The 24,220-nt window shown below is 43.1% G+C and overlaps 1 protein-coding gene across 1 annotated transcript in view; it reads right to left on the bottom strand.

The window, feature by feature from the left end:
- Positions 1–24,220, bottom strand: part of Karl (lipocalin/cytosolic fatty acid-binding protein Karl) — a 74,305-nt gene that overhangs the window by 13,298 nt on the left and 36,787 nt on the right. The window contains exon 2 of the mRNA XM_067153004.2: positions 21,235–21,463. Coding sequence (XP_067009105.1) covers positions 21,235–21,463 — 229 coding nt within the window. The remainder of the gene's footprint in view (positions 1–21,234; positions 21,464–24,220) is intronic.

The raw sequence follows: 24,220 nt of genomic DNA, 5'->3' as shown, positions 1-24,220 counted from the left end.
CATGCAGAAGAGAAATTCTACGACCGCCCCAGTAAACGTGTGCCTCACGCCGCTCATGGTATACCAACGCTAGGATAGGTACAATCACAAGGAGACGATGTCAGTGTTCGACCTCCTTACCGAGCTAATGGAGCACTGCGCAGAGGAGGGTGAACTACACGAACTCGTCGAGGTGGTCTTATCCTAGGCGATTATCTATCGCGCAGGAATCCGAACAAAACCAGATTCTACGAGAAGCAGTTTCCTCGTTATTTTCAGGTCGTCCGGCTACGAGGTGCCATAGAAAACCCAGACGTCAACGGCAGTCAGGAGGCAGCCACCCAGACGCTGCAGGTGGAGAGGAACGACAACCACCGACGCCACGCAGACCGCCAGGATGCAGAGGCATAAGCAGGTGGGCACGGACTCGGCCCTGCTTTCGGAAGTGGATGCAGACACCTAAGGCCGCCAGCACGGGACAAGCAGGACGGCAACACGGAGGTGGAGACGGACGCCCCTTGGCGTTCCGAGCCTGCTACCCGGGCCTCCTGGCCTGTCAATGTCTCTTTCACAATGCAGACGTCTGAATGTGCCCTGCTGGAGAGGGACCATACCAAGAAGCCTGTACACGCTGCCGACGCCTGCCAGGAAAAGAGGAGAAGACGGGGAAACAGCGGCGCAGCCCGCGCCTTCAACGTCCTCAGGCCGGGTGGAGGAGCGCTACCAGGACGAAGCCTCCCCCCCCCCCCCCTATCCTTCTGCCGAGAAGAGACCGTCGCCGGGAGGAAGGATACGCCAGCCCCGCTCCAAGAATAAAGTACTGGCACACCAGGAGAGGGCCACTCAGCCGTTATCTATGACTGCTCCTTATTATTGTTGTGTTATATGTGTGTTATATGGAAAGGCCATTCCACTGTAATCACAGTCTTAGCACTGTTACAACCTTTTATACAGACCTTATAAATATTTCAGAAACGCTTCCCATTTCTCGTTGTATTTGATCTCATATTATTACTCTAATGTAACAGTGGAATACATTTTCTGAGGCGGGGTTAAAATATCAATAAAGTTCTCTTATCTTTAACTTGTCGTTGAAAACAGATTCGCTCACAGAGGACAAGCGCTGGGATGTATGGGTTCCGATGACGTTACCGAAAGCCAAGCGTGGTGGGGAAACATGCGCGTAAGACCTACCTCTGACTCTAACTACCTTGGATCCATACGAATGTGTTGTTCCGAGCCAATCAATGTTATCCTTTCTAGGATGCAGTTCGACTGCTCGGAGGATTGTTAACAGGATTGTGAAGCACAATCATAATTTTCACTGGTAAAATCAACATTGGCATCACAAAAAATAGATCTCTCATCGACTATATGCAACGGGAGTTCAAACTGAATCACATCCTAATCGTTTATCTGATGCAATCTTCTTTCGGTGTCCGGACATTTCGTACCACGGACATTCCGTACCACTTGATTTTTGAGGACATTTCGTACCACCTAGGTCGTTATCTACCTGCGAACGGTTTTCCCGTAACTCCGAAATATTTACGTCAGAACAATCCGTGATCCACTGTTTTTTTTTGTTTGTTTTTTGTTGGGTTCATGTCCATCCATTCATTCTTCATGACATTTTTGTATTTTATTTTGGTCAGTGGATGAATTTGAACTTTTTGTAATTTCATTTCGTACCATTAGGGGCCGATGACCTCGATGTTAGGCCCCTTTAAACAAGAAGCATCATCATCATCATCATCAGAACAATCCGTACCACTCGATGTCAAATTGGAATTGCCTAACAGGCACACCAGAAACAAAAATAGTTTACATTTGCTGAAGAAAACTTCTACTGTGTATATCACTATACTTATCACTTATGTTTATGTAGATTTTTTGAAGTGTTCGGGCGCAATGTGCCTGACGATCTCAATGATGGATAATGTTGTTGTTTTTTTTGTTTTTAATTCTATTTGTTCGGGGCGTCGACCTATAGAGATCTTCTTTTGCCCCTACTTGCACCATATGATATGAACCTGCGTGTAATTGGAATTGCGGAAGTGTAAAGTGTTGAATGTGAGGAAAGGAACGTTAAGGACAGCACAGACACCCAGTCCCCAAGCCAGGGATGTTAATCATTTACAATTAAAAACCCCTGACCCGGCCGGGAATCGAAACCGGGGCCGCCGGGTGACATGCGGGCGCGTTGCCCCCTACACCGCGGGGCCGAACATGGATGATGTTACTATTATTGTGAGAGTATTGATAAACTACTGCATTATTTCATTATCATGAAGGCCTAAGTAAAATACAAGATTCTTATGAACTGGCCGATATGGGCTTGAAGGTCACGCGGAAACAGGGAACTACTGAAAGGTCGAAGCAGCTAGGTCACCGCGAATGACGAATACGAGATAAGAATTAACACGTGTGCCAATCAGATCAGTTGCTCCCGACGGAGGATTAACATCAGTAGTGGTCACACCGTGGGAGACTTTGTGCCAGTAGTAGACAATGGATATATAAATGAATACATTCATTAGGAAATCGTTTTTATTTCACAATACTTCCCTTCTTTTTCAAGTGGTACGGAATGTCCTCTCCTAAATATTTTAAATTTAACAGGTAATCAGCCGGTCAAGTGATACGAAATGTCCGTGGTACGAAATGTCTTAGAACCATACTTTCACTGCAATAAACACTTACGTCAGCTGTATGCCACATGTATCGTATTTCCCCATATTCTTCTTCACAATCTGTTTGCCCTCCAGGGTCGGTTTTTCCCTTGGACTCAGCAAGGGAGCCCACCTCTACCGCCACAAGGGCAGTCAGTGTCCTGGAGTTTCAGATTTTTGGGTCGGAGGATACAACTGGGGAGAATGACCAGTACCTCACCCAGGCGGCCTCACCTGCTATGTTGAACAGGGGCCTTGTGGAGGGATGGTAAGACTGGATGGGACAGGCAAGGAAGAGGGAAGGAAGCGGCCGTGACCTTAAGTTAGGTACCATCCCGGCATTTGCCTGGAGGAGAAGTGGGAAACCACGGAAAACCACTTCTAGGATGGCTGATGTGGGAATCGAATCCACCTCTACTCAGTTGACCTCCCGAGGCTGAGTGGACCCCGTTCCAGCCCTCGTACCACTTTTCAAATTTCGTGGCAGAGCCGGGAATCGAACCCGGACCTCTAGGGTGGCAGCTAATCACACTAACCACTACACTGCAGAGGCGGACATTTCCCCATATTATCGATTATAAATAAAATGATACTTGACTACTTAAGGTGAGTTCATTTCCTCAATGTTATGCGTTACATCTAACATCTAATCCCGAGAGACGGTTTCACGCATAACACTCGCGGCTGTCTCTCTTATACAGCCTACTCTGTTTCTCTGTTTTTTTGTTGTTCACAGTGAGCATCGTCTTGCAATTTTAAAAAGGTGTTATCAGAAATAGAATGAATTGTTGCTGGTGGTGATTATTGTTTAAGAGAAAGTACAACTGGGCAACCATTCTCTCTTAATAACGTTAGTCAGATGGAAAATGTCTGACATTGCGAAGAATAAGGTTACAGGAAAAGAAAGGGCATGAAAATGAAAGACATCGTAGGTCTTGCAAAGATAATAGCGTCGTCATCGGAAGGGAACAGGAGTCGGAGAGGAAAGATGAAAATGAGAAACCTTACATAAGTAAGTAGAAACAATGCCAACTCACCTTGGGGCCCGTGGTTGCTAACCCACGTTCTCAAATTGAGAACCCGGGGGGTTAGTTGCCTCTTACGACACGCAGATGCCGCCCGCAGTCACAGGGAACTTGCTGCTACGGCTTCATATGGGAGCCTGTACAGCTATATTCAGTGGATAGGTTAAGTTAAACTATGTGAATATTTATTTTGCTAGCTAGTGACTTTACGTCGCACCGACACAGATAGTTCTTATGGCGACGATGGGATAGGAAAGGCCTAGGAGTTGGAAGGAAGCGGCCGTGGCCTTAATTAAGGTACAGCCCCAGCATTTTCCTGGTGTGAAAAAGGAAAACCACGGAAAACCATCTTCAGGGCTGCCGACAGTGGGATTCGAACCCACTATCTCCCGGATGCAAGCTCACAGCCACGCGCTCCTAACCGCACGGCCAACTCGCCCGGTAATATTTATTTTAAACATCTTTGAAGTTAATTTACATAATTACAACTTTGTGGGTACGCGCTGTTCTAACGGAACCCTTCTCTTATTTAAGCTGTCATAAATATGAATGACATGGCCATCGAAGTAATGTACCTACAAAAGAAACCAGGGCGCAACGGCCCTAAAGAGTCTAGGCCTACCAAGTGACCGCTGCTCAGCCCCAAAGCCTGCAGATTATGAGGTGACGTGCGACAAATGCTCTCGGCTATTATTCTCGGCTTCGTAAACTAGGATGTACTTATACAGTTTGTGATATTTACTTGAGTTGGATCCCGGCCACCCCCCACCTCCTTCCCCACTGTCAAGAATTTGAATGTGAAGTTCATTAATTGGCATAAAAATCTAAAGCATTAATGAAATCTACACTTTGCTGTACACATGCCCAATATTTCATTAAATGTGTTAATAAAATCGCTGCATAAAAAATCCATTTCAATAAGCAAATGGTTAAGGGACAAAACCCGGGCTGAGTGGCTCAGGCGGTTAAGGCACTGACCTTCCGACCCCAACTTGGCAGGCTCGATCCTAGCTCAGTCCGGTGATATTTGAAGGTGCTCAAAAAAAGGCCAGTCTCGAGTCGGTAGATCTACTGGCACTAAAAGAAATCCTGCGGGACAAAATTCCGGCACCTCGGTGTCTCCAAGAACCCTAAAAGTAGTTAACGGAACTTAAAGCCAATAACATTATTAGTATTATTATTATTATTATTATTATTATTATTATTATTATTATTATTAGCAGTAGTAGTAGTAGTAGTAGCAGTAGTAGTAGTAGTAGTAGTAGTAGTAGTAGTAGTAGTAGTAGTAGTAGTAGTAAAATAGTTAACTCAGACGTTTAGAAAGCTCAGCAGCTGGGTGGGTGTTCAAAAGAACTGACCGGAACAGTGATAAATGTGACGACACCGTCTCTGAAGAAGACAATCTTGAGAAAAGTCTGGAATGGTATCGGAAAGCTACTGGATGTGTCGATGTGTTTGTTGATGACTGTGTGTCCGTGGATTATTGTGTGTCAGTGTTTCCAGATTGCAGTGATGGATTGATAATCGCAGGAGTGAAAAGTAAGAAGAAATCAGGCAGTGAAGATGAAGATTAAGCAGATAACGGTTTTGGTGATGGTGACGTAAAAATCAAAATGGTCTCCTATTCATACTTGCTGGAAGAAGCAGAAAGAAAGCAGCGTGTTGCAAGTTCCTTTTAATGAGTTACAAAGTAACAGTTAATTGTTTTGGAATCGTTACAATCATTATTCATTACTGTTTGTTTCCTGGTAAAACAACATCTCTCTGGTAGCTCATTTTGTAAAATACACGGAAGACAATCAATACTAATTTATTAACCATATTTACATCGAATACTTAAGAAGTTCAGACACACAATAGTGCGCAGCGATCCTTGCTGTCATTAGCGAAACATAGTAGTGAGTTCAAATCTACTATCCTCATTGTTGCCAAGACGAGTCCAGCAGTCTCTCCAGCCCGCTGTTAAGGGCGTCCAACAGAACAGCCAAGCGGAACACACAAGAATCACTTCAATAATACAAATACCACAACAATCACAATAAGAACAGTTGTACAAATAAACCTAAAAGAAAGGCACTCTCCCAACAATTAGGGGGGTTATCAAGAGAAACAAACAAACAAACTTTGCTCGTTTCTTTCCAAAATAGACGAGTGGAGTAAACATTTATTCCAGTGTTATTGTGCAATGCATTATGTTTTATTATGTAGTTAAACTAGATAATCACAACAGCTGTCAGAACTTGTTTGTGAATTTTTATTTTTAGCCTCTTTGAATGTTACCTTGAATTAACCTGTAAGTCAATTTATAGTTTTCATCTGACCGAGCTCGATAGCTGCAGTCGCTTAAGTGCGGGCAGTATCCAGTAATCGGGAGATAGTGGGTTCGAGCCCCACTGTCGGCACTGAAGATGGTTTTCCGTGGTTTCCCATTTTCACACCAGGCAAATGCCGGGGCTGTAACTTAATTAAGGCCACGGCCGCTTCCTTCCAATTCCTAGGCCTTTCCTATCCCATCGTCGCCAAAAGACCTATCTGTGTCGGTGCGACGTAAAACAAATAGCAAAAAAAAAAAAAAAAAATTCCTTTTTCATCTGTATTCCCTCAGTAGCCGCCTCTGTGGTGTAGTGGTTAGCGTGATTAGCTGCCACCCCCGGAGGTCCGGGTTCGATTCCCGGCTCTGCCACGAAATTTGAAAAGTGGTACGAGGGCTGGAACGGAGTCCACTCAGCCTCGGGAGGTCAACTGAGTAGAGGTGGGTTCGATTCCCACCTCAGCCATCCTGGAAGTGGTTTTCCGTGGTTTCCCACTTCTCCTCCAGGCAAATGCCGGGATGGTACCTAAATTAAGGTCACAGCCGCTTCCTTCCCTCATCCTTGCCTATCCCTTCCAATCTTCCCATCCCCCTACAAGGCCCCTGTTCACCATAGCAGGTGAGGCCGCCTGGGCGAGGTACTGGTCATACTCCCCAGTTGTATCCCCCGACCAAGAGTCTGAAGCTCCAGGACACTGCCCTTGAGGCGGTAGAGGTGGGATCCCTCGCTGAGTCCGAGGGAAAAGCCGACCCTGGAGGGTAAACAGATGATGATGATGATGATTCCCTCAGTATAACAATAACATTGATATGATAATATGATCTGCTTGAGAGGTTGTTGTACAGAGGTTTAACTGTACAAAGACATGATTTACTTCTCTTCCGTGAAGAATATGTGCTTGACCGTGAACCACTTCGGGTTGAGCTCGGGTTACTTTTAGTGCCATTGGATAGCATCGATCGGCAAACAAGTGTCGAAATATGATCTCTGTCGCAAGATATCAGGTTCCCCAAGCATATAAAACAAGATGTTTCTCCTGATATTGTTCACCTACAGTTAGACTAGTGATTGCACATATACCTCAAGAACAAGAGTTATTATTATATTTAAAGTGCTTCAGTGAGGTAGAGAAAATTGTCAAGAAAGAAGGGAAAACTTGTTCTTATAATATTATTAACTTGTGTAACTGTCTTTCTTCTCCAATTTTAGAAGTTTTGCTTTCTAACACCATCTCTTCAGATGAACGGTTAGACGATGACAAGCAATTAGCAATTTCAGTACATGTTTGAAACATGTTCGAAAACTTTCAGCCGAAATACTATATTTGATTCTGGTATCTAACAGTTCAATAGAAGTGTGAAAGCCCATTCATGGGAGTATTGCATTCTTACATTAATAAACGCTCTAGCATACAGTCCAATAACAGTGTGAAAGCCTACATCATGGGACTACTGTGCTCTGGTACAAAAATAAATTTCAGTAGACATTGGAAAACCTTAATAATTGTGGCATTTGTATTTAACGAACAAGTAGAGGTTTCGAAAAATTAAACTAAAATATTATTCAATCAATCAGTCATCACTGATCTGCATTTAGAGCTATCACCCAAGTGTCAGATACCCCATCAGTTGTTTACCTAGTAATTTCTTTAATAATTTCAAAGAAGTTGGAAATTTATCGAACATCTCCCTTGGTAAATTATTCCAATCCATAACTCCTCTTCGTATAAACGAATAGTAGGTCCAATTTGTCCTTTAAAATTCCAGCTTTATCTGCATATTGTGATCTTTCGTACTTTTAAAGACACTAATATTATTAGTCTCCTAATTTTATTCCACGCCATCTCTCCGCAGACAGTTCAGAACATAACGCTTAGTCGAGAAGCTCGTCTCCTTACGCCTGGCCCAAACATTACAACATTTTCGTAACAATCAGCCAAAACATATCGTGCTGCATTTCTTTGGATATATTCTAGCTCTCGAATCAAGTAATCCTAGCGAGAGTGTCATACACTGGAACCATACTCTAATAGTGTTCTTACCAGTGCCTTATATGCCCTCTCTTTTACATCCTTACTACAAACCGTAAACACCATAATAATCATATGAACGGATCTGTAACCTTTATTTACAATCCCGTTTATGTGATTACACGCATGGAGATCTTTCTTTATGTTAACACGTAGGTACTTACAATGATTCTGATTCTCATGAGAAACATTCACCTCATGAACACAGTAAATAAAACTGAGAGGACTGTTCGTCTTGGTGAAACTCATAACCGGACTTTCCACCCAGTTTATCATCTGCTATCCATCTCATAGCATTGTCGAGTTCTTTTTACGGTCGCTCGCAATCCTTTGACTTACTAATCACTATGTACGGTGTAATATTGTCCGCAAAAGACCTTATCACTGATTCCAGTTCCTTACTAAAATCATCTCCTCAGCTCCTCATTCTATCGGATATAGGCAACCCAAATAACGCGTATAACCTAAGGATCCTTATTATTTAGTTTCATGAACACCAAATAACTTGAAATTTCTCCATATGGTCGATAAGGCTCCCCCCCCCCCCCCTATTGTGTGTCATCACTGTAAACTGATCCATGGGCCTAGCAAAGGAAAAATTACTATGCATAATTGCGCCAAATACTAAGGACCATTTTGCAAACATGTGATATATTTCTCCTTGAAATAACACAGATACCCGTAATATGATCGAACTAATAGGTTTGCCACGTGCTTTGTAATGTAAAAAAGTTAAATGAACACTGTAAACCATCATTGAAGACGATGACATGGATATTAACTTTCGAGGTGGAGTGGCCTCTAACAAGCATACTTCCTCTTAAAACAATAATCACCACCACCATCACTCTAACAAGCATCACGACCGGGCGAGTTGGCCATGCGGTTAGCGTCGCACAGCTGTGAACTTGCATCCGGAAGATAGTGGGTTCGAACCCCACTGTCGGCAGCCCTGAAGATGGTTTTCCGTGGTTTCCAATTTTCACACAAGGCAAATCCTGGGGCTAAACCTTAATTAAGTAGCCACGGCCACTTCCTTCCCACTGCTAGGCCTTTCCTCTCCCATCGTCGCCATAAGACCTTGTTTGTCGGTGCGACGTAAAGCAAATAGCATATAACAAACACCAGGTATGTTGATTTTGTGACTGAACCGGTTAAGGGTTGGAGCGCAAGGTGTGTGCCAATACCGCCAGCGTAGTGGTTCGAGTCCAGCATGAGGCAAATTTCTTGAACGACAGAGACGCACCATTTTAACGGAGATACAATAATAAACAATTTCTTATATTGGTTTTAAGGAGTGCGCTCTTATTTTTGCGTCTTTCCCCTAAGAATGAGTGGGGGAAGGATTGGGAAGGAAATCGGCCTTGGTCTTTTATTAAGGTACCGTACCAGCATTTGCCTAGTGATGACAATGGGAAACCTAGGAAAACCATTTTCGGGACGGACAGCATGGAATTCGAATCCACAACCTTCTGAGTCCAACGTACACAAATAATAATCCACAATGATCAGATCACATCACAGCACCTATTCGTTTCCTTGCGATGTATTCCTATGAAGAGTACGTAGAATTGTTGCTAATTTATGGAGAAAGTAGTGTCGAATTTATTTGTATGCCAAGTACTTCGTAATGGTAAAAAGTTTAATTAACACTGTAATGCATTATTGAAGATTTTGACATGGATATTAACTGTCGATGTGGAACGGCCATACTTAAGTAGTGCTCCTTTAGCATCCTTACAATCCTTCGTAGTCTTTGTGGCTAATTCGGTTAAGGGCCGTTGACACGAGGTGTCTGAGTACGGGAATGTAGTGGTTCGATTCCAACCCTCTGCATGTTTTTATTTTTATTTTTGACCGACAGATCTTTCCCCCATCTTAACGGGCATCCAATATTTATGCACACTTACCAAGTTACATCACAGCACGTATTCATTCTCTCACGGTGTATTCCGGTGACGAGTACATTGATATGTTGCTCATTTGTGGGGAAACAAGGCAGAACGCAGTCCAGTCACGACACTATCGCGAGCGTTTTCCTGACAGATGACTACCGACTACCAGTACGTTACGAAACCTTGAACGAAGATTGCGATCAACTGGGACAGTTGGAAGGGTATCTTCCGTTAGAGATGCTCCTATAACGTCTGGTCCAAATGAAGAGGCTGTTTTGTACGCTGTCCAGAACAACCCTCATATTAGTACACGGACACTTGCACAACAGGCAAACACCAGCCGGTCAACATTTACGCGTAAACTGCATAACAATAAATTTCACCCTTAAGGCGCGTCCAGACTTGTAACAGAACATCGTAACGTAACCGCGTCGCGCTCCTGTCTGGACGGTACTGCGTAACCTCGTCGCGCAACCTTAGCCCGCAACATGAACGATACGGAACGAGGTTCGCTGCGTTCCACTGCTTGTCGGTTTTCCCGCGTCACATCAAAGAGCTGCGCGCGCGGAAGTTACAGCAAGCTTGGACGTACACAGGACCTCGGCGCGTAACACACATTCGCCTCTGTCTGCTTGATCAGTAAAAATGTTGTGGACCGAGCAAAACACACTGCATTTTATTGAAATATACAGAGCTAAGGAAATGTTGTGGCTAACTGGCCATCCCAGGCATTTCAACAAAATTTTAAGGAATGACCACTTTTCCCATCCACTCCATTCTCCGGTTCACTCTACATATTCCCAATATCCCCATTATGCTGCACAACATAATGTTCATCAGCTGCCGAACCCATCACATTTTCAAGGTTACACCGTTTCAACACCCACTCCTTCAGCTTCCTTATCCTCGCCGAATACTACTACTACACCCAATTCTCCTCACTCCAACTCCAGTCTGTCCACTGAGTGAAATACAGTAAGCATTTCCCACGATGTGGATATGGATTTTCAGGACTTGATTAGGCTTACAAAGTAGTGTTTCTGTGTTGAATAAGCAATTAAAATAGATAATGTTTGATGTATGAAACATAGACTATCCCAGCAATAAATTCCTTACTTACGTTTATATTTTCGTTTAGTGCTTCAATCAGAGCTTGACACATTCCGGTACGATAACACTAATCGACTGTTTGGATATTTTGAAAAGATACTGCAGACTAGTGTTTGAATCACCGGTTGCTAGAAATCGTACTGTCACTGCCAGTCTCTCTTGCACCGAGATAGCCTCTCTGAATGTGGTATCCTTCTTAGCAACTTTAGGCCCTATCAAATTGATGAGGTGAGATCTCTCGCTGAGTCTGAGGGAAAAGCCAACTCCGGAGGGTAAACGGATTAAGAAAGAAGGAAAGACATGTATTATTATTATTATTATTATTATTATTATTATTATTGAATTTCTAATATGTTTTCATGTAATAACCAATAAGATACGTATTTCCGTTTCATTGCTGTCATTTTTATTCAATTAATGCGAGTATAGCTATGAAGTATAACTTAACCTCTACAAATGATGTTATGGCAGTAAATACATTGCAAAAATTATGCTGAAGATAACTACATTAATATTTTGCCCATGTAAATTGTGATTTATTGCGCGTTTCTCTTCGTTTTAAGACTGTACCCCGCTGCTAGTCCAACAACTACAACAGCTGTTTGCCTTTCCTTTATGTTAAAACTAAATGCTATCAAACCTTGCCAAATCAATTCAAATCTTATCAAACCTTCAGCAATGTTGAACAGTCTTTGACAAGATTTGACAAATTTCTTGTGAAATGTTGAACTGACAGGAAAATGTAATGGTGTACAACACGCATAAGACAGTGGTATTTCCTGCCCCAGAAGTTCAGGCGTTGTTATTGATTAAATTTATGAATTACATATAAGTTTGCACATTCCTGAATGTAATAGAAAGGCATGGAGAGGAAAAGAAAAAGAAAAGTCTGCAGAGAATTACGACTTTCTTTCAAAGACGAAATGTGTATTTCGGTCAGTTCAGTCACTTCACCGTTCTAAAATCTTATATACTGTAGGTAAGGGTTATTCTGCCCGAAGGCAGGTCCGAACCTCCGCAGAGGTGTTCCTGAGCCGGAGTTTACGTGCGGTAGGGTGGCCAGTTCCTTTCCGCTCCTCCATTCCCTTACCCCCCACCCCCACCAACAGCGCGTGGCGACCCATCCACCTCCTGACCACGCCCAATGTTGCTTAACTTCTGAGATCTTACGGAATCCGGTGTTTCAACACGGCTACGGCCGTTGGTTTATATACTGTAATAATATAATATTGTAAAACTAAAGTACAGAAAACCGTCGTCAGGCCTGAAAATCGCTGAGCAGGGTCGGCTACAGTCAATCACTTGTTTATTTTCACTTGATGAAAAACGTGTTTAATAATTGTTTTACTATGCTTTCACTACCCATATTACCGAGCGAGTTAGCCGTGCGGTAAGGGCGTGCAGCTGTGAGCTTGCATCCGGAAGATAGTGAGTTCGAACCCCACTCTCGGCAGCCCTGAAGATAGTTTTCCGTGGTTTCCCATTTTCACAGCAGACAAGTGCTGGGGCTGTACCTTAATTAAGGCCACGGCTGCTTCCTTCCCACTCCTAGGCTTTTCCTATACCATCGTCGCCAAAGACCTATCTGTAAAAATACCTACCCATATTGAAACATTTAAACCTCCGACTTGATTGCCTAAGCAATAATATCCTGGCGCGGAACTCGAAAACAAAAATCAACACAAAGCGTTGGAAACGGAAACGACGCCTTGGTCAGGTTTAGCAAGTAAATTGTTTACAATGCCCACTAACTGTCTGAAACTTCATGTCAGCCAGCAAATTTGAACCACCATGTGTAGTTCTACGTGAATATAGCTGAGTTTGCCAACATCGCCTATGTTTCCGTTTAGTTGCATAATGCAAATAAATATAGGCTGCTGCAGCTAAATCCATCTTTCAAAGCTGCACTGTCTCAACTGGCGGAACGCTGGTAGGTTACGCGTTACGACCTGCGGCGCGGGGTAGAAAAGTTTACCTCGCAACCGCGGTGCGTAACATTGCCCCGTTTAACCTTGGCGCGCGACGTGGTTACGTTACGGAGTTAGGCGCGCATGTCTGTACCCGCCTTTACCGTCGGCAGTTACACTAGCAGCTCCACGGGCGTGATTTCGATGCTAGAGTAACATTTTGTCAGTGGGCATTAGGCAGTGTGGCCAATAATGCAGCCTTTTGGTCAAGAGTTCTATTTTCAGACGAATCACGATTTCACAACAATGGCGTCGTGAATATGCAATGTGCACTATTGGAGAGTAGAGAATCCCCATTGTGTAAGACAGGACCCATTTCAAGTGCAGTTGGGAATAAATGTCTGGTGTAGGATCTTGGGTGACTATCTCATCGGACCATATTTCTCAAAGGACATCTAATGGGAGTACGCTTCCTTCATTTTCTTCTAAATGAACTCCCACAGTTACTGAAGAACGTGGAGCTGTGCGAGCGATTACGAATGTGGTTTCAACAGGACGGGACCCCACCTCACGGATCAGTAGTCGTCCGGAACCATCTTCATGCTTCATATCCAAATAAATAGATAGGAAGGGGAGAACCCGTTCACTGGCTCGCCAGATCACCCGATCTAACACCATTTGACTTTTTCCTGTGGGGATCAGTTAAAGCAGGTAGTGCATGTACAGGATCCTGAAAATCCCGGTCACCTTCTGAAACTAATCACCGAGGCATGAAAAGCTGTTTCACCTGACATGTTACAACGTGCTGAAATCTGCATAAAATAAGGTGGTCAAAATTTCGAACACTTGTTACAATGAATATGCAAGGTACCCTACTTTCTATCTACAGACCATCATGTCTTAGTCCAACCTGGCTGCGTAACATCGGATAAAAACGGTCCTCTTTAGGACCAACTAAAAATTCACTCTTTGGAACAGAATGACATGCGACCATATTACAGTCACTGTAATCGGCGTTAACAGACAAAAGAAAACTTATACCAGCCTGTGAATCAAACCTACTACTAGACAACTTGGCTGATGCAACAGCAGTGATGCGTGATTTCGCGAACTGTAGTGCATAGCTAGTCCTTATAGACACTTCCTATCCAAACGTCAGATAGTGTTCTTCGCACCTGTGATCGTTTTACACATTCATTATACTGTAGTTTAATTAATAGAAATACAACTGCCGCTAATGATTTCTACCATATTCGCGAACATTAAACAAACGGTATAGTTTTACTAAGGCCATAAAGGAGCAGGTACTAATGTTTTTAGGATGACTGTGATATACGCGTTAGTTGGGTTACCTATCTCCGAAAAAAATAAGAGGCTGGTGAACCATCCGGTATTATGAGAAACATAAAAAAATACTGCCTTGATGAGCTCCCTCCCCACACCCCCACACCCCCACACCCCCCACCTCCTTAACCATTACAGGATTAGATAATGCTTCGCCTACTCTAATTCTCGAAGTTCTATCTTCGAGAAAAATAGCTACCCAGTCAGTCATTCTTCCGTCTAGTCCAATTACCTTCATTTTTGTCAGTAGTCTCCCATGATCTACCCTATCGAAAGCCTTGCGCTGGTCAATAGCAACACAATACATTTGAATTCCTGAATCTGCTAGGTCTTACTGAAATCCTACAAGTTAGCCTCAGTGGAATAATGTATCTTAAACTCCAAAAGCCTTCTATCAAACTATTAATAATTTCGCAAAACTTTCGAATATAATTAGAAATAATGCTTTCCCACAGCTTACATGCAACACATGTAGAGGTGACAGGCATGTAATCATTGGCGTTAAGTTCATCAGGCTTTTCTTTGTACACAGGGGCTACTATAAAACTCTCCAGACATAACTCGTCCATGCTAACGGTGATAAATAAGTACGGTACTTCAGATATAGCAATATATCCCCATCCCATTGTCTTCAGTATATCTCCATAAATCTTATCAATTCCAGCTACTTGTCTAGTTTTCAAAGTTGAACCTTATTGCAAATATTATTATCAGCAAAGTTAAATTTCAGTGTTTCGTTAGGATTAGTCACATCCTCTACCTGGGATTTATTCAACCAACCACATTCACATAGGCCTACTGCTGACTGAATAATTCTGCCTTCCGTAAATCCTCACATGTACACGCCCCTTGTTCGATTAATGATACCAGGAACGTCCTTATTGGAGCCTGTTTCCGCCTTAAAGTACCAGTACATACCATTCCTTTTTTTCACTAAAATTTATATAACGGTCAGTTATCCTCGTCATCATGTTATCCCTGCCAACGGCCATAGCCGTGTTGAAACACCGGATCCCGTGAGATCCCTGAAGTTAAGCAACATTGGGCGTGGTCAGGAGTTGGATGGGTTGCCACGCGCCGTTGGTGGGGGGGGGGGTAAGGGAATGGAGGAGCGGAAAGGAACTGGCCACCCTACCGCACGTAAACTCCGGCTCAGGAACACCTCTGCGGAGGTTCGGACCTGCCTTCGAGCAGAATAACCCTTACTTACATGCTATCCCTATCTGACTTCTTCGTTAGATTCAATTTCCTAACCGGGCGAGTTGGCCGTGCGATTAGGAGCGCGCAGATGTGAGGGTTCGAACCCCACTGTCGACAGCCCTGAAGATGGTATTCCGTGATTTCCCATTTTCACACCAGGCAAATACTGGGGTTGTACCTTAATTAAGACCACAGTCACTTCCTTCCCACTCCTAGGCCTTTCCTATCCCATCGTCACAATAAGACCTATCTGTATCGGTGCGACATAAAACAAAATTATAAAATAAAATAAAAAATACGTCCCTTCAATTTCTTCTTACCTCCACAACTTTTCTTAACTCTATTTTCATCCTGCCCCTCCTTCTTAGTCTCTTTTTTTCTCTAGTGGGTCTTTACCATTCCTTACCACTTTTAGAGGTACATACCTTTTTTTCTCTTATTCCTCAACAGTAGCTTTAAACCCATCCCATAAGCTGTTTACATTTTTACTTACCATTTACCACCGATCACAATTCATTTTTAAAATTCCCTCACGCCTGTCTTATCAGCCATATAGAACTGCCTAATAATCCTACTTTTACAAGTTTTCTTTCTAACACATTTATTTTTGACTACAATGAAAACAGCTTCGTGATCACTTTTACCACCTATCACTTCAGTTTCTCTATAGAGCTAATTTGGTTTTACCAGCATCATGTCCAGAATATTCGTCCTTCTAGTTCGTTCCATCACTTTCTGATTAAGCTGTCCTTCCCAGAATAACTTATTTACCATTTGTTGGTCATGTTTCCTGACATTCGCATTGCCTTCTCAATTGACATTTGGTAAATTGAAATCAATCACATTCCTTCCTCTGCCGATTCCCACATACCAGATTATCTTATCAAACAATTCCGCATCAGCGTCTGCGCCAGCCTTTCCAGATCTGCGCACACCTAAACATCAATTTGCCTATTGCCTTCCCAGATGAGCCTTACACCTAGAACTTTTTCGTATCTTGCAAATTCGTCTTTCACCAGTATGAATACTCCCCCCTCCTACCGTTCCTATCCTGTCTCTTCAATAAACACTCCCGTTCCGTAAGAAATTTTCCGCATCCATAATATCAATTCTCAGCCACGATTCAACTCCTATTGCAATGCATCGTAAAAATAAATCTATTAAATTAATTAATTCGATTCCTTTCGGGGTACATTTCTTCTACAGTTTAACACATATGTATATCAGCCTTACTAGACTTCCAACTCCATGTACTCTCATCACCACTTCCTAGTACACCCCGTATCACTGATTGTACCCCTCTATAACCCTTCTAACATGTACGCACCAGTGCGGTTCAGGTGATGGTCATCTGAGAGCAGATTTCTATCTCTTACTCACCCATTAGAATCTACAAATCTCGCTCCCATTTTCCTTCATACCTGCTCCATAGTCTGCAAATCATCTTTCACTCAGTATCCCTCCTTTACAATACTCCACTGATAACAATCTCCGCTCTCTTAAACTTATCCCATGCTGTACTAACCAGACACCACAGATCCCCAACTCTTTTGTACTTATTCGTGCTTGCCTTACTGTATATTGTTGGTACCAAAGTAAAAAACTACCACCTTCTTCTTACCCTCCTCCTTCCCTTCTACTCTCATCAACAGCTGCCTTAACCTAATTCCTGGATAACACTCTAACATCCCTTTCCTCCGCACACTTTCCCCACGTGCCCAACAATGGAGTAACCCACCCACTTCATTCGATCCCCTCCCCCCCCCCCCCCGGTCGAACAGCTGCAAAATTTACTTCCTCCTTACGTTTCTCCCTCCTATGACCATGTTCCACCTCCCTTTCCCTATCCCCTCAACTACATTTTCCTTTCGTCCTACCTTTCCCCTCCTCTGCAACACTTCCCTGTTCTATACGTTCCCTCGGCTGTTCTATCCTCAGTGACTCCTATCGATTTCTCACCGATACCTCTCCTGAATACTTTCCCATGGCCCTCAGTTTCATTCCCCTTAAAACATTATGGCACTGTCCGACTCGTTGGCTGAATGGTGAGCGAACTTGCCTTCGGTCCAGAGGGTCCCGGGTTCGATTCCCGGCCGGGTCGGGGATTTTAACCTTCATTGGTTAATTCCAATGGTCTGGGGCTGGGTATTTGTGCTGTCCCCAACATCCCTGCAACTCACACACCACACATAACACTATCCTCCACCACAATAACACGCAGTTACCTACACATGGCAGATGCCGCCCACCCTCATCGGAGGGTCTGCCTTACAAGGGCTGCACTCGGCTAGTAATAGCCACACGAAATTATTATTATTAGGGCACTTGTCTCTTGCAACGTCCCTCTTCCCTTCCATCCCTCTTATATACCTACCGCATCCTGTAGATCAGGGCCTCTCAGGGTGCATGCACTGTGCACGGTGCAAAAGACGACTTCGCTTGGTTGACAAGAGTGCAGACCTCCACTCCTCGATTTGGAGCAATAACGCTGTCTCTCTCTTTCCCCACGCCTGTCTCGCTCGCTCCCCCTGTCTCCCGCTTCCTCACTTGCTCCATAGCGCTCCAAATCCGAGCTGAGTTAAGCCGAGCTTAGCCGAGTAGCCCAGAGACGAAGCGTTGGTCCGAGCCGAGCCGAGCGGGACCGATGCACTGTGCACAGGAACTCTGCACCGCTGTTTGCACGCGTGAGATTTTGGGCGTTTGAGAGGCCCTGCTGTAGATTGTTTGAGGGAGACTTACCTTCATTTTTGTCCTCCATGATAATCCTAATTATCTCACTCAAACTCTAGAACTATTTCCTCGTACTTCTTAATGTCCTATCACACCCACAGTCCCTACTCCTTCAACCCTTAACCATTCTTTATTCGTTACGGAAAAATGAAAACTCAACAAAGGCAACATATTCTGTGAATAAAAATCGAAATAAATAAATACTGTTTATGCTACTACACAAGGATCACAGGACAACTAACTTTTCCATTTACTATGAGGAAGTCAAAAAATCCAGAAAGGTGATCACTTCGGGAAAGCACATAGCCGCAGGTTACAAAAACTCTACAACATAAATGAGTACTAATTTACTTCTTCCCTGGTGTTAATTAGAAAGCTCAATTCTCTAAATACTCCGTTAGAAGCCAGAGTAGGTCTACAGTTAGTAGCATGCTTGTATGCCTGACTCTCCTGTTAACAAATCCGGGTAGTACTGTAGATTCAGTTTAAATGAAGCTTTGAAGAATTAACATAGGTGTCTAGCCAAGGTATTCAAGGGCGCCCATGCCCGGAGGCAACGGGGGGACGCCCTCCTCTCAGGGAAAGGAAAAAATCTAATATAGTCAGGTGTTTTTCTTTCAAGAAAATGATTTAAGAATCGGTATTACGTTGAAATGTAGGGGATACCGTGAATGGTGTTCTACCGTGGAATACAAGTAATCATTCATCTTCCAAAATATTAAAAATACTACATACCCCCAGGTCCAGCCTCCCCCCTACAAACTATCCTATGGGCGCCCATGAAGGTAGTATAGGTGTGCTAGATACAGCCAGAAGAACATGGGTTCAATTTTCCATCAGGAAGTCAAAAAGAAAATACAGAAACGTGGTCACAGCGGGAAAGCATGTGGCCGCGGTGCTAACCACTCACTTGTTACTTTTCACACCTTCGTGTTCATTCATGGCCTCCACACAGATATGGTTTTCCATGATTAATGAAATAGCCATTCATGAAGACCCGACAACAAAGCAAACTTTTTCGGAATTATCTTTACGGCGCACAGTCACACATATGTCCCATGGCGACTATGGGATAGGGTAGGAAAGGTTTTGGAGCGGGAGGGAAGCGGCCGTGGTCTTAATTAAGGTACAGCCCCAGCAATTGCCTCTGTTAAAATGGGAATAAACGGAAAACCATCTTCATGGCTGCCGACAGCGGGATTCGAACCCACTATCTCCCGAATACAAGCTGACAGCTGAGTGTTTCAAACCACGCAGCCACTCGTTTGGTACAGAGAGCAAACCCATGGTGCACATGAGCAATTAAAGTCCTTAGTTAACCAAGACGTTTACTGCCCAACAAGATGACATGCGGGATACTGGGGCGTTCTTGGTCAGGGTGACCACATTCTTCACCTATTGCTTGTGATTCGACTTCGGCGTAGAATTGGAGATCCTTTGGCAATGATCATGGTATTAACAGTCATGTAAAAGTAAACGTATGCTTGTTTACTCTCTATAATGGGAAAGTTTCAAACTTCAGGCATCTCTCCCATTAGTGACAATAGTGTCAGTAGGCACGAAGTATAATTCCCCTTGTTATTGAAATTCTTCAGTAGTCCCGACATTTCGTTATTCTAAGCATCTTTGGTTGTTTTATTTGCTGCCCCTGTTAGTCAGAGATATTTGGTAAACTATAAGCAGTAGTACGTAGTTTGAAATCTTCCTACTGGAGTGACCGTCCCACAATCAGCAACTTTTAACACAATGTTAATCAACAAAGATATCATTAAAAGTTATTTGAAATGATTTAATTTAACAACATTCAAAGAACCTCTCGAGGATTCAGAACAACTAGGTGTAAAACTCAATGTACCGAGCTCGATAGCTGCAGTCGCTTATGTGCTGCCAGTATCCAGTATTCGGAGATAGTGGGTTCGAACCCCACTGTCGGCAGCCCTGAAGATGGTTATCCGTGGTTTCCCATTTTCACACCAGTCAAATGCTGGGGCTGTACCTTAATTAAGGCCACGGCCACTTCCTTCCCAATCCGAGCCCTTTCCTGTCCCATCGTCGCCATAAGACCTATCTGTGTCAGTGCGACGTAAAGTCAATAGCAAAAAAAAAAAACTCAATGTAGTTTACATAAACTCTTTCAGATATGCGGATGGCACGGTACTTGTAAGCGACAACGCCGTTGATCTCCAAACTTTAATAAACAAGACCAATCTCGCCGGTACTGATTGGGGATTTAACATCAATACAACGAAACACGAAGTTCATGGTCTTCAGCCGTCCACTTCACCGAGAGATATTATTATATAAATGGTCAACCTATCGAAATAAAGAATACCTTTAAGTACACTCCTCATTTCAGAAAACTTCGATCCCGAATCTACCGGAACGAGACAGCTAAGGAAATATTAACAAGATGAGATCACTGTTTTACAATGATGACAAAAGGCTCAAGATAGGCCTACGTAAAAGTATGGTTACAATTCATTGATGACCGTTACTCATGTATGAGACGGAGTTTCCTTTATAAAACGGTTTAAAGCTTTCAATATCCGAGTCCGCAAACGAAATCTACACCTCTCATAGCCCAAAAAGAAAGTCAAATGACGTTAAAATATTACGAAAGGCAAGAACAGGGTGAGAGTTATAAAAGGTGATTAAGACCTCGGAAACTGGAACTGGAGGATTGTATTGGAGTTGGACGCAGAAGTGTCGTGGCTTAATGACATCCAGGAATGAAAAGACATCCACAATGACCAACAGCTTTTTTCACTTGGCACAAGATCGAAGAGCCTTTCCCACAGTGACAGCTAGCATCTGAGGGCCAGGCACGGCACATAAATAAGAATACAAAGAATAACAACAGAAATCTGTTTTCCTGGATTCCATGACCAGATTTTTATTCGAATGAAAATTGCTTCCCCCTTACTAAATTTCGACGATGTTATTACCCAATCCCAGCCTACGGGAACTTACATTACAGTGATCCTCTTTAACTCCAGTTTTATGAAAGTTTTATTTCCTATGCGGTACTTACAAGTGTCCTCGGCATGGACCCAGTGAGCCGGTCGCGCGGGACTGGGTATGTCCCAGGTGATGTTCCCGTACAGCATATCAGCCGCTGGATCATCAGTAAAGGCGTAAGTAAAGTTCATGGAGACCTCCAATCGTGCCGAGGACATGGAGAATTCAGCCCGCATACAACGGTAGGATAAGGCCTCTTCTGAGCTGGCATAGTACTGCACAATGAACCATCGTCCTAAGAGCTGGAAGGAAGGAATAATTAGTACCCAGAACTTCTGTTAACAACCCACATTGGACAAGACAATATGCGGAAAGTTAATCCTATCACATCGCTAATATTCATGGAACAAATGTAGAATCTTAGATATGACGGGTTAGTTTATGTACAATTGCAGGAATAGAATATAGCTAGATAGGTCATTTATTTTAACTGGTCAAGTTAGAGAGACTTGTCCCTGCCTTGCTGTTTACCAGTGAATACATGAGTAACATGTAAAACTGAAACAAACTACTTTACTATTCATGATGTATATTTTGGGCTTATGCCATGTAATGAAGTATATAAACACTGTAGGCAAGGTTCCTTTTGAAACGCGTTGAGAGTGTTTATATACTTCATTACATGTCATAAACTCAAAATATACATCATGAATAGTTACACGGGCCTTGAAAGTCTAAATGTTAAAACTACTATACTACTGTGCTATCTTACTGTACTATAAATTATCCACTATACTACGCAATATACAAAATAAATGGACATGCTGCTTCTTGACTACAATAATGAATTAATACTATGGAGAAATTAATGGAAATAATAACAGAAACAATAATAATAGTATTAATAATAATGATAATAATAATAAAATCCAGCACATAACCTACAAGAGGCGTCCCTGTCAAGCTGAGCAGCCCAGTGGAAGTTTGGGTAACCAATCCCAGCGGGAAGCTGGGTCAGTGAGCCGATCAGTGCTGGGGGCTTCAAGGCTTACAACCTTGATAGTCAACAACTCGTCACTTTCGGGTGATCAACTATACACACTTGTGTGATAGACTGTATTAAACATGAAATACGAAAACAATAATGCTAGATCCCCAGGTTGTAACCAATCCACCCCTGTTCATGACGGGGCATATAGATCGTCGGATTCTGGGGGACCTATGCCTTCATGTGACTCAGGCAGAACTAAAAGAATAAGGAACATCACATACCTAGCTAGATTAATGGGTCTTGAACATAGGAAAATGAAATTAGATAAGGCTTACCATGCCTGCAGAAAACTGTATGCCTCATAGCATTTATCAAAGAATGTACAACTGAGACACTATAATGCAATAGTCAGACCATCAGTCATCTACGCAGCAGAATGCCTATCCCTAACTAAAAAGACCCCACTGAGAGCCCTGGAAGTGCAAGAACGGAAATTCCTGAGAAGAATAATAGGACCAATACAAACCCAACAATGAGCTCTACCAGCATCAAGAAAACCTCATAGATGCAATCATAAGAAAATGTCTGAGTTTCTATGGACACCTACACAGAATGGATCCTAATAGATTATCCCATAAGATCGTCAACGTTGCTAACAAAGGCAAAGCCACAGGATTCCCCTGGACCAAGCAAGTGGACAAGGATCTTGCAGAGCTTAATATTAATCAAGCCGCCATTGCTGACAGGAATGCATACCGTTTAATAGTCAAAACTAAACATTTCCTAACATCCCTTATATCAGCTAGCCACAAAGGAGCCGGGAATTGGTCAGAGGAGCGCAGAAAAGAATTCGGCGAGAAAATGAAGGAAAACTGGGCCAAGCGGAAGGCTCAAGAGGCCGCTAAGAACACAATCAAGTACGCCAAAAGGGGCAGACGACGACAAAAACACAGCAAGAACACAAGCACCGAGATCCGCAGATGGCCTAAACGCAAATCTCAAGATGTTGCACCTCTTTTCAGGCACACTGCCAGTGGATGTGCATGTAGTCTTTCAACCACTTGCCAGCCCTCCTGCAATTCTTCAATTTCTGGCAGTACAGGGAATCGAACACGGGCCACCGGGGACTACTAACCGTTACGCTACGGAGGGAGAAAAGTGATATATAAAGAGCCTTTAGACCATAAAGCCGTAAATCTGACCTAAGCCTAACCGGCTCCTGCCCGCTATTAATGGAAGGATGGAACAAAGGTCAATACGTCGGTAGTTGTCGCAAGAGAAAATCCCTCATAAACCTGTGACTGTAAGGGTTCTGGTGCCAGTTATCAGGCCTATTGTATTATGTTAACAGATCTCTGCGTTTCAATAAATTAGAGCCACACAGATTATAGCAGACAGACTTGGTGTTGAAAACTTGGGGGCGTCTCAACCAAGAGCACCAACGTTATCTTATAACTAGTGATGAGCATGAATTGTTCTGCATTGAGTTCTCGAGTTGATTGTTGATTCCGAAGCTGAAATTCCGGAGCTCGATTGGCTACCATAAGTTTTGGATCTTGAATTACAGTTATATCGAGAACTGATATCGGTCGGAGACAGTCAATTTGGGCGGAAATGTTCAAGTTCATCAGAACGCACCAATAATTGCTGTGGATTCTTCCACAGCAAAGTGAATAGGCAGTTTTACACTCCATGCTCCAGTATATTCCAACTGACAGGTGTCCTCAGGGATATTCAGTGCGACACTTACATAAAATTAAGGAGTAAAGATAAAAACAGGCCTGAAAAAAGCAACAATCATTGTAATAGAATGTGCACAAGTAGACTGAGAGGTTAAAAGAACGCTGTGTAACTAGATGTTCATTCTTGCAACACGTGTAATTCAAATCGTTACCACCCACGTCTTAAAACATAATTTTAGATTTATGTTTAATTTATTACTTATTTTACCTCAAAAATGGGGAACTAATTTCGATGTTAAATGACAGAATTTTGAACCATACTAACTGCAGTAGCAGTAGATAGGACTCAGTCTGTTAAAAATGAGAAGGGAGATATTGCTTACAGA

The sequence above is a fragment of the Anabrus simplex genome, chromosome 1 (assembly GCF_040414725.1).
Source record: "Anabrus simplex isolate iqAnaSimp1 chromosome 1, ASM4041472v1, whole genome shotgun sequence".
Taxonomy (NCBI): domain Eukaryota; kingdom Metazoa; phylum Arthropoda; class Insecta; order Orthoptera; family Tettigoniidae; genus Anabrus; species Anabrus simplex.
The sequence above is the reverse complement of the archived record's forward strand: the minus strand, read 5'-3'. Positions and strand labels throughout refer to the sequence as shown.